The following is a 12166-nucleotide window of genomic DNA, read 5'->3' on the forward strand; positions in this document are numbered from 1 at the left end:
CAAGCCTGTGTTATTCTTTATAAAACCAATATTAGCAGTGTTTCAGAAACACGCCTTCACAGTTAGATCTCTGATGCTAGAATTAGTTTTGTTCTGCATAGAGATGATAGGACTTCTAGGGGTGATGGGGTGCACATTTAACTACAGAGCTAATTATTTTAAATGTCTAATAATTGAAACCACTTTTGATGTTACAAGCATTATTATTACCATTTATGAACTACACATCTGATCCAACTAATTGTACAAATTATGTCTTGTCAATTATTAATTCTCTTGAGGAGTACACTGAGACTGATTGTGATGAAACGTCTCATGGTTAATGATGAACCCAGGAGCAGGGGAAGGTACAGGATACACATGAGAACATGAGGGATGAAATGACAATTTTAGTAGACACTAGTGTGTTGTCTTTCTGGGTTTATCTATTCAGTTACTGAAAAGTGTTTTCCACAAGGTTCTATCAGTGGTGCTACACCTTCATGTATTGTTAAATGATCTATTGTAAATGCGCTAAAATCTGCATGTTCATCTATTTGCTGATGATTTTATTATTTACGCCACTAGTTCTCATTTGTTACAGATTCAGAAGATTTAGCAATCAAACTAAACTAGATGAACCAGACCAGACCTGAGAAGTATAATCTTGTTTGCATCATACATACATGTGTGCTTTATCCTCCCATATCTGCTTACTTCTTACATCTATGGTCCCTCCACATGAAGGAGGGACCCATCTACTTATTGGTGTTCAGGGGGCTTTAACACATCTACCTACTAGTTCACATGAATGCACACAAATTCACACACAACTCAGGGAAGATTCCATCAGTTAACAAATAAACTAAATAAACTAATGCTCCTCATGTGTTATGCATTTATTAAGAATCTTATTCAATTTATTTTATAGTGAAAAAATAACAACATGATAAGAGGTGAAACGATTTAAAAAGAATGAAGGTGTTGAGAAGCTTGTACAAGGAAATTGGCAGATGTGTCTGTACACAGAGTAGACTTTAATATATCATCCTGCATCGAACAGAACATCAATTAAGCAAAAATAATTACTGAGATAATAAAAGATGGATAGAGTCTAAAAGGAAGAGTCTGACATATTTTAAAAGTAACCATAATTACTACATTACTGGTACCTCACAACCTGTGTCTCATTGACTTGCACTTTTTGTCAGCTTCCTTTACATCGCAGCCATTGTGAAAGTCACCTCACTTAAGGAAACCTGAAGACTTAACGAAGATGGTGCAAAAAAATGTCTAACTGCCTTTTAGAAGCTTCAGTCTGAATTACAAGAATCAGTTTGTGACAAAAACATGTCTTTCAATTATATCAAACTGACTGAAGATGTTCCTTAAATAAAGTAAAATTAAATTATGATTAGAATTAAGAGGCATTCACAGTATGGTGTGAACGCAGACATGGTTCTATCGACAGGCACAAATGTTTCATAATTATCTGCTTGTTCTGTACAGTTTTGTTTCCAACAACAGTATGTCAATACAGCACGCAAGCCATACTTACTTTTTATCCAGAAACACACAGTAGGTGATTAACAAGTTCTGGCCCAAGGTAGGAGTCACTTTTAGGAAATCTGGCATATTTCTTTTTCAACATAGTACCCTCCTATGCTGGTGCACGTTTTCTGGTGGTTGCAGAACATGCGGATCCCTTCTTTGTAATAGTCTGCATCTTAGACCATCAACTTCCTCTTGAATTCGACAGCTCACTCCTTCACTACGCTGGAAGAAGAGGGAACATCCACTAGTGCTGCCATCTTGCCCTCGTGGACCTCCTTCAGACAGATGTGGTGGATGACTGGGCAGAGGCCATGATTATCTATTTTGTCAGACAGGTCTGTTTGACTTTTCAATCGCCCGAAACACGAATAACACAAAAGTTATTGTTTTAAAACTTTCCGCATTATCACTCAAAATGTGGAACTGGACAAGAGCCATACAACTCATCTCCGTCTACCTTAGGGCACAAACTTATCAATCACCAGTCCTTTTACATATGACGGGTGTATAGTTCAAGGTGCTGAAGAGCTGTGACTTCTTTCAGTTCTGTGAATCTTGTCCCATCATCCAAGGGAAAGCCCTCCAGTTTAAAGTTAAACTCCAGCCAGTTCTGCTCTCTTTGGTCATCCTTTTGCTATTTAGTAGGTCCTCTGTGCTAGGTTTTGCAGTTAATCAGGTTTTCATCTATAAAATGAGTCTCTGACCAAGGATCTTACGGTTAATCTCAGCCAAAGCCACAGAGAACACAAAGGCCTTCTCATCAGACAGACTGGCATAAATATCCACTTCCTTCTCTTGTTTCTCTGTGAACACACAAAAACACAGCCAGTCAAACAAATCATTTTGTCAACAGGTAACTAAACTAAAGCTAAAAATTTATTTGACTTCTATTCTAGCAGCTAATAAAATTCAGATTTTATCAGCTCATGTCCAATTCAACAGTCCAAAAACTGGCTCTCTGGATATTCACCCCATGTCATTTCCCACATTGTCCATCTCTGCTGTGGCTACTCAATAAAGGTAAAGATATAAAAGAGAGAATAATAAGCGACTATTTAACATGACTTATTTTACCTTTCTCCTCTTCTTGTTTCTTCAGCCCCACTGTTTTTGGTCTGCCCCGCCCCCTTCTGATGGGATCTGATTGACTGTTGGTCCGGGGTCTTCTCCTGTTCTCCATGTCATTGGTTAAAGGAGAATCAATCCTCTCTCTGCGGATGCGTTCTGTCCTCCTCCTCTTAAAGTCCAGCTTGTCTGAAGCAGGACACAGATAAGAAAACCATTTAGTTAGACTTGAGGAAATTGGGGTTATTTACAATCTTTCATCTTTCTTTCCTTCCCATTTTGAATGTATGTATAAAGATATTTAGCTTATTTTCTCACAACAGCTGCCCACTGTGTGTGCCACAGGAATGTGCTCACTGTGTGATTTTAACTTGACTAATTTACAATCAGTTATAAGTGATGACTTTGTAGCTACAAGAGGAGCGACAAAGAACAAAGGAGCAACCGGTTTCCTGGTCTGCATGAGGCATCGGAAACCACACATACCAGGCTCTTCCCAGCCTGGTTCATCAGCAGCAGAGGTGAATGTTAACAATGTGTGTTGCTAACAAAGCAGAGGACACCATGGTAAATAATTGGACATACACTGCTACAGCATCATAACTGTCTATGTGTGGCTAAGCAGAGATCCACATATCTTGAGGCAAAGTACACTTGGTTTATTGGTTTTGGTTAATTCTTTGAACACTATTGTTGGGGCTTATCATCGGCAGTTTATTGGGTAGTTGGCACTGAGTTTGTGTTAGTTATACACGCACAACGCAATCTAACCATTCACGGATTATATATATATGCTTTGCATGGGCTTTACAAACAGCCACAGACGCACTCAAACTTTTGAGGAAACTCTTGCTTCAAAAACATTTCATGACTTTGTTGTTTTGCAGAACGCTGTACAGTCACATAGTTAAAATACTGTCACTTTGTTTGATTCCATTTCACATGAAACGTATGTGTGAATACTTCAATGTGTAATTTGGTAACTGTGGTGCTAAACCTGCCTTCAAATGGACCTTGTGAGCTTGTGTAGTGTGGGAAGCCGTGGACACAAAAAGCTTTGTGTCCAAGTGGTGACATAGGCCGTTAAGCTGTTGGTCATCTGGAAGCCACCAAGCTAACAACAGGGTAACTTATGGAAGAAATGCAAAGGTTAACGAAAGGATAAGGCTGTGGAATATCAGCATCTTTGCTCAGACATATTTTAAAATATCACCAAAAACTCCACAGGCCTAAATTACAATATACTGTTATCCACCTCTGTAATTTCTGAAGACATCAAGAAACACATCACTACTCATGAACTCAACATAGCACATGCTTGTAGGTTGGAGGTTGGACTAAACAAGTTTTATCCGTCATAACGGATAAATGTCATATTGCTGGTGAAAAAATAAAGTTACAAAATCAATTGTAACTTTGTAACAAGTTTTATCCAACTTCAACTTTATAGTGTCACTAACAATCTAAATTGTCTCAAGACTTTGAAATTCAGCAGATCTCTAGCCAATAAAAAGCATGTTATGTATATATTGGTGGTTGGCCTCCCAATAATAATAAAAATCCAAACAAGATAATAGAGGAATCACACAAATATTCAAACCCAAACCACATTTTCAGACATACTCCAAATGAGTTTTAATAACGGAAAAGCTTCTTGCAAGCTAAACCTTACCTGCTATAGCTGGAGAAGAGCGTTCATTTAACTTGGCATTTAGGAGTTTTCTGCTAATGAACACAAAGCCACATGGACACGACTTGCACGCAACAGGAATCTTGAGAGAAACAAACAGGAATATTTTGGGTTGTTACAGCCATGCATATCAGTTCCATGACACTTTTCCTTTCTTTTCTCGTCATATGGCTACGGGCTGGTCTTCCACTCATCTCTCCAAAAATGACATCAACGCAACATTTGTGTTATCAGTGTATGACATATGTTAGACTGACTCGTGGGTCTGTAAATCAGTGTAAATATGAACCAGACCAGAACGAATATGCATCAATGTATAATTTTCCTCTGTGAGTGTGAACAAATGAACCACCCACAAGCTTTCATCTTCTATTTGATCAGAGAAAAGCAAATGGGAATCAAAAGTTTTAGTGCCACATCCATAGGAGACGTTGGGTAACATCCACCCACACAACAAGAATCATTTTCTTTCTACATTCTCTTTCATTTTTGAGAACAATACAGTTATTCTTAATAGAAGTCTTCCTCACAAACACTGAATTTGCCATGTGTGTATACTTACAGTGGAGGTACATTTCAAATTTGAAAAACAACTTTGTATTGTGTAACTATGATTTAAAAACCACCAGTGTCTTAAGGAGAACACTGCAACTTTCGGTAAAGCTACAAAAATCATTTTACACATAGGATCATTTTTGGTGACATCACATTTTAAAGAAATACACCGATTAGGCATATCATTATGACCACCTTTCTAATATTGTGTAGGTCTCCCTTGTGCCTCCAAAACTGTTGTGACAGTTGTTTTATCTGCTTGGAGGCCAGGTCAACACCTTGTGCTGTTCTTCATGTTTTTTGAGTTGTTCCTAAAGCGTTTTTGTGTGTGTGTGTGTCAGGCTGCATCCTGCTGGGGATGGCTGCTGCCATCAAGGAGTGTCATTGCTATGGGGTGGAGGTGCCTGGTCTTGTCTAGGTGGGTGCTACATGTAACATCCGAACAACTGCCAGGTCCAAAAGTTCCCCAGTAGAGCACTGAATTGTCACAACATGATCAATGTTATTCACTTTCAATATAAGAATATTTCAGTCTGGCAAAGCTAGTCAGACTCAATTCTTATCAAAATATGAGTCTAGTAACACATCATTTGGATAGTGTTCCAGAACAACTTTAGGCCACACACACACACAAAAATGTGGGTGGTCAGACTACATTACGTTAATGTTTTTAAAGGCTTTATGCCACATACAATGAAACTTTAATTTGTAGTAACTTGTTGCTTGAGGCCAGATTAGCAGGCTCATTTTCTTTAAAATTGACAAATATTTGTTCCTGGCAGAATTCCAAAACGCTGGAAGGCTGTCTCCACCGGAAGGGGCGGGACTTCCTGTAAAATAAGTATAAACTAGATTTTTATAAAATGCAAGCATCGCTTAATTTAGGAACGCGATTTAATAAAACATAGTTTTTACGTTATTTAAACTTTTTCAATACTTCATTGTGCTTTGTAATATATGAAGAAGACGGCGGAATAAAATTAAATTAAAAATAAATTTACTTTCACAATATTATTTGAGTACCACATTTCTTGAATACGAGAATGTCGAAAACAAAACGTATGTTATTTGAATCACATTTGAGAACTTGGCAATTATAATGTATAGTTTCTTGCTGTGTAGAAGAACAACAATAAGTTGCTGAACCTTTTCGTGGGATTAGGACACACAACGTGTTCAGTGGGGCAGCCACTGAACCCCATTTCCGTCTTAAGAGCTGGCAACTACCCGTATGCTGCCATGACTGTGATCAATAAAGAAATATTAATGCAAGGCACTAAAACAGCCACGACACTCCGAAAATTAATGAGCGCATTTTCTCACCTGTTGGTCGCATTCTGGGCAAGATTTAGTAGCCATTTTGACCTTCTTTGTTTTATTTGCCGACATAGTTCGTTCCCTTCAGCGACACACAAATAGCTTTACGGTGGCTACAACTTCTGTCTGGAAAACATGGACGGCAGCCGATTTTCTTCAACGCACACTAAAACATGCATTCCCAAAAAAACAAAAACAAAACGGTGTCGTTTTAGCGAGATGACTACTATACGCCTTGAAAAAAATACGTTCTGTATACTATTAATGTTAAAGCTGCGAGCATGCGCAGAGCGGCTCCCTTCGCTGATACGTTGCATTCAAGTTCCTTGGGGAAATGGTAGAACACACTGCGACTGTAAATTCACATTTTCCTATTACGCACTCACGGTTATTAGTACGGCCATTTTTATTTATTTATTTTGCGTCGGGTTGTATATGGTAGTTTTTTGTATCTTTCGTGTATTAAGACATGAGTTTTCCGTTAATGCTTGGAGTTTTAGAGGAACTGCATAACAATAAACACTGCATTCCTGTTCACTTGAAGCCCAGTAACATACTGAAGTAGAGCAATGTCTTTCATGCAACTAAATGAATTGCACAGGCTTTCACATAGCTCAGCTGTCTACCTACACCTGAAGGACGAGGGACACTACTTTGAGGATAACTACATGCATATTTTAGACAAAGAAGACTGATGGTTTTGAAAAAGAATGCATATGTAGATTTGGAAAACCTCTCTCTGAAGAGGCAGAGTGAGATATAATCACCTCACAATTTACCTAAATTAATTTAATGCAGTCTTAACATCTGTCCCCATGACTTTTCATTCCTATTCACACCTTGAGATTGGAGTCTCTGGCTACATGGGTCATTATGTTCATTGTATGTAAATATTTAAGCGTTAACATACCCTACACATGTGAGTTTCAGATGTACACCAACCTCAGATGTTCATAATAAAACCAAATAAACTCCCCACTAGTCTTTTAGAACTGAAGAAGACAATGGATTAGTGATGAATCATGTACAAGGAAGAAGGACAATGCACAAAGTAACTGATGGTGGCTATTGATTTTATCTGCTATCATGTGCTATAAAAGTGGACCTGTGGGATTTGCTGATTGGAAGAAATCTTAGGATTCCTCTGCACTACCTCTTAATGAGCTCTGATTTAGTTTTAGCAAAAAAACAATTTTATGAATTATCAAAAACAAGTAATAATCCATACATTGACTCTAGAGAGGGTCATCCAGGTTTACTAGACATTTGGAAAGGAAGGGTGTGAGGGATGGGTGAGTTTGTCTGTAAGTGTGTCATCATGGCAAAACATGGTATTTATGTTTGTTTGGATGCCTGTGGACATATTTGGCTTTGATGAGTGTCGGACCTTTCTTTTTACTTGTGGTCTAAATCTAAATCTAAGTGGCAAGCACATTTTGGAACATCTGCATGTTTAAGGATATGAAGGCTGGGGATTTCGGAAGGTTTCACATCATGTGACACTTCACATTGAACAATGGCTGGCGAGATCCCAAGTCTTGTCTGACATTGTATTGATGGGAAACAATCGTTAAAACCACACATTTGTTTCCTTTTACAAAGCTGAACACAAGTAAGCGTAGTGTTCTTTGGTTTACAACTTGGCAAAAAAACCACAACATCTTAAGGATAAAATTGTCTGAATTAGTAGAAACCTCTTAAATTAATGTGTATATTCCAGAATCCCTACATTTAGTTGTAGGTGGCGTGACAGTAATTCACTAGTAGTACACTTAAAAGTATGTCTTAAGTCTGAGGGAAGTTAGAGGTAGTCCAGGGACCATCACATACACTAACTCACTAACTGCACCCATGTCCACTTCAATTAAAACTTTATTTTCTACACACTTGATTTGAATTCGGATTTGTGTATAAAACATACAGTCCTTCAGCTGAATGTCTGTTTCAGTGTTCAAAAGACAAACTGTGTTTTCCATCTTCTACCAGAACTTACCAGCATACTTTCAACAATATATCAAAGCCAAAGGTGAACTATTAAAATGATCACAATGACAAAATGATGTTGTAGGTAACCTATGCTCTAACTTTGAATTTCCTCAATTTCCTCATTTTAGTTTCATTATATTTTATTTCAGTCACATGCAGACACTCTTGATGAAATGAGGTCATATTTTTCACCAGACATATTTATATAGCTTCCATGAAATGACAATGGTGGGAACTCACAGGGCAAAGAATCATTTTATAGCATTTTATAGTCCATCTTCAGAACGTTGTAGTTTCACCAGGGTAGATCCACATCAACGCGTGCAATGTCTGTTTTATTGAGGATGCACTGGGAGGTATTGTGTGGACTTGGTACAGCCAAGTATCCTTGAATGCATTTTGTGACCATCATCAAGTACCCAGCTGTCCCAATTCCAGTTGAACTTGTCTGAACTATGCAAATCCCAAGTCTGCATATTTGGCATTGATTGATAAAGGCCCAGGTTGTCCTATAACAGGGGTGTCAAACTCATTTTAGTTCAGGGGGCCACAATCAGCCCAATTTGATCTCAAGTGGGCCGGACCAGTAACATAACAGCATAATGATCTATAAGTAACAACAACGCCAGAATATTTTTTCCCCAATTTGTTTTAAGGCAAAGATTAACAAGTGAATTAGGAGAATATTTACATTCAATAAACTATCCTTAAAAAATAAAATTCGTAAAAAAAAAATAAGTGCAATTTGGGCTCATTGCTGTCTGCTGTTTAGTCCTGGGTCTCAGTGTTGCATGTCTGTCCACTCCTTTTTCTTAAACAGAGGACAATTGCAGTCTTGTATATAATTTTCAAACTTTGCAAATTCATAATGCGGGCCTAATTAGACCCCCTGGTGGACTGCTTTTGGCCCACAGGCTGCATGTTTGTGTTTGTGTCCTAAACATTTTGAAAGGAAGGGGTGGTTGCGATTCACAACCTCACCACTAGTTACTGCTAAATCCCACACATGGGACCCTGACATAGGGCCTTTAAAGCAATTATATTAAAAACAAATATGGAAATGGTCAAATAATTTACCATATTTTCTTGTGCTTTAATATTTGATAGTTACAGTGTGCTCTGCTCCCGTTTGACTTCGCGTGGGGGGAAGGTAGGGAGGCTTTCTGTGCACCGAGGAGGCGGGACGCTGGCCACGCCTGTCCTCCGATGTGATGCTGACTGAACGTAGTCCGTGAAGGCACCATTAATGCGAGTCACATGACAGTTCAGCCTCTTCGACTGACCTGATACACATCCAAACCATGGTAAGCAGTTTTGCAAATGGAATAACATTCGGTGCATTTGCGTGTTTCGTTTGCGCGATGAATTCGGGCGAGCAGGCCAGTTAGTCTTACAGTGTCCTAACTCCAGCTGATCTAACGTCAGTGGTGAGTGTGAACGCTTCTCTGGCCTAGCGCTGGCGTCTGACAGCAGCTAGCCAGGCTAACGAGCTGCCAACTGACCGAAGCAAACAGGCGAGCAGATATAGGCATGATATTCAAACGAGTGTGTTATTCTCTTTATCTATTTCGCCTAGACCGTGATAGTTCTCATTAATGTGCGTCACGAAACGAAGCCGTGCAATAAGCCCAAGGATTTCCGGGGACGAAACAGGTGATAGTGTGACAACTGACGCTAGCTTTGTTAGCTTGGTCTTCCGCTTTGCTGGGTCACAGTTTTTTTTACCATGATCAGCTTGATTTCCCCTCGGCGTAAACGTCCAGAATTGTGCTTTTTTATTATTATTATTATTATTATTATTGTTTTGATCGTGCGCATATCGCAGAAAAGGCCACGACGCACAGCTCGCGTACAGCGCACATCTCCGTATGTGTGCCGTGCGGACAGCTGAGCTTGCACCACCCGCAGACACCTATTCGGAAACGTAACTTCGTTTGATGTGATCTGACGGGCTTTGCATCGCATGGAGGAGAGAAGTTGGCTTGTTTTGGAAGACTGGAGTTTCCGAAGTAACTACATTTCATTTGGATGCTGTTACCCAAGCCACGATCATTGGCACTCAAAGCGCGTGACGGCTTCGGATGAGATGATCGGTTGTCACTTGAACGTGTGTTTTAAAATTACTAAAAAAAGTGGTTGAAGCAATGGTTTACGTTTCCATCAGGAATATCGGATCAGGGCAAGGTGATGTCAGGAAACCTATGTTGTAATGAGTACTCAGGTTGGAACATCAGCATGTTTAAGGATATTAGAGCTGGGGGTTTTGGATTGTTTCATATCATGTGAAACAGCACTGACCATGTTTTGAACCTGAGTCTTGTCTGACATGGCATTGATGTGAAGCAATCCTGAAACCACACATTTGTTTCTGTTTCAAAGCTGAATTGTTACTTTAGCCCCAAGTTTCTCTAAAAATCCGGTACTTTTCCAAGAAATATGTTATATTTCTCAATCAGCTGATTTTTTTTTTTTTTTTTTTTTATTCAGACTACTGCTGGAGCAAAATCAACCATTAAGTTGGTTTCTTTCACTGATTGCCAATTTCTTAAGTGATCTAGCATTTCCTCAAAGTCTAACGCAGTTTGATGACTTTTCAGTCTTTATTGATTCATCTGTTCTTTCTGAAAAGAATTCAGTAGCTTGACCCGAAGCATAATACAATGTGTTTCATTCCTTCGCCAGCCAACTCCATGACAAAGCTCTAGATTCCTGTTCTCTCTCTCTTCTTCTCTACAATGTTATTTCCATTCCCTGCAGCCACCACACAATCTCCCCAGATGACAGGAAAGCTTTCTAATGAACTGTGCAAACTGTCAGTCCATTTATTCCCAGAGGAAAGGATGCCATGTGTGAGGTTGACTATCATCATTGTACACAATCATTTACCCGTGTCAAGCTGACAATCCATAAGGTTCCCTATATTTCAGTTTGATTTTAATGATTAATTGTCAACTACCATTAATGATGGAAATTCCTCAGAGCAAAAGAAGACATGTTTGAGGATCTATTAACATTTGAATACACAAACATTTACAGTATGCTAAGAGAATCCTAAATATTTCAAATTTTGTAGCATTTCCAGATCAGTCAACAAACTGAAGCTGACTTGTAGAATTAACAGCTTTGTATGAAAGGTCAGATTGCTTTGAGTAGTATCTTTTGAATGAAGCAGTGTTCAGATAACACTCAAGTGAATTTGATCTAGGCTGTTCAATGATAGCCACCTATGAGAAATATACTTTACGTTTTCAGCAAACCGTGGATTTACTGCAGTAGTGGAAAAAATGGCTTTAAACCTCAGTGGAAGTACTAGAAGTCAAAGTGTTAGTCTAAGCAGCAGCAAACTAAGGAGAGGTTTGAAAGTGCATGGCACGTAAACTGGATATGTTGTATTCAAAGCACGACCAGGCAGACCAAAATTGACCATCTGAAGATCAATATTCAGCTTAGAGAGAGACAGAAACTCACTCAACATACAGGATTTACTAAATTAGAAACTAAAAACTTAAGTCTCTAAACCACTTTGCTAGGATGGACTGTTACTTTCAGGATTTCGTGGGTTTAGTGGGTGTAAGGAGCATACCTCGATAAAAGCTAGGTGAAAAACAAAAAAATATAGTCAGTGATGAAGTAAGTCATACAGTCTGAAGTAGGGTTAGGCGGTATGCCCAAAAATGTATATCACGGTATTTTTCAAAATTCTGATCATAGTCCATGATATCATGGTATGATGGGAATGGGAGCAATTATGGTTTTGTTTATTTTGACATTTTTATTCAAATTTAAACATATTTAAACTGTAACATCTATAATGTTAATATCACCCTTAAAAAAAAAAAAACAACAACAAAAAAAACAGCCGATACAGCACCTCTTTTTGGTATGTTCTCACACTCGTTTCATTGTCGTTTCATTTTTCGGACCTTTTCATCCTCACCGCGCCTTGCAGCACCATGCTTGTTCAGAAGCACCACATTGAAAACAGTCCGGTCTGAAATGGTGTCTCGCCGCGCATCATTC

General features: G+C 38.8%; 1 protein-coding gene across 1 annotated transcript; it reads right to left on the reverse strand.

Moving 5' to 3' along the window:
• Positions 1-995: 995 nt before the first annotated feature.
• c3h16orf87 (chromosome 3 C16orf87 homolog) lies at positions 996-6458 on the reverse strand. Its single transcript, XM_047581646.1, has 4 exons — positions 6167-6458; positions 4271-4370; positions 2608-2787; positions 996-2336 (listed from the first exon to the last, which is right to left on the reverse strand). The coding sequence occupies exons 1-4, from the start codon at positions 6230-6232 to the stop codon at positions 2218-2220; spliced, it is 465 nt and encodes a 154-aa protein (XP_047437602.1). The 5' UTR covers positions 6233-6458; the 3' UTR covers positions 996-2217.
• Positions 6459-12166: the final 5708 nt, after the last annotated feature.

The sequence above is a fragment of the Mugil cephalus genome, chromosome 3, assembly GCF_022458985.1.
Source record: "Mugil cephalus isolate CIBA_MC_2020 chromosome 3, CIBA_Mcephalus_1.1, whole genome shotgun sequence".
NCBI classification, from domain to species: domain Eukaryota; kingdom Metazoa; phylum Chordata; class Actinopteri; order Mugiliformes; family Mugilidae; genus Mugil; species Mugil cephalus.

What these genes read in the sequence shown, in the direction of transcription:
- c3h16orf87 (XM_047581646.1), bottom strand. Translation starts at nt 6,232, where the DNA reads ATGTCGGCAAATAAAACAAAGAAGGTCAAAATGGCTACTAAATCTTGC. An exon ending in GCCCAGAATGCGACCAACAG is followed by an intron (nt 4,371 to 6,166) that starts GTGAGAAAATGC and finishes GTTTCTCTCAAG; the next exon opens with ATTCCTGTTGCGTGCAAGTC. An exon ending in GAAACAAGAAGAGGAGAAAG is followed by an intron (nt 2,337 to 2,607) that starts GTAAAATAAGTC and finishes GTGTGTTCACAG; the next exon opens with AGAAACAAGAGAAGGAAGTG.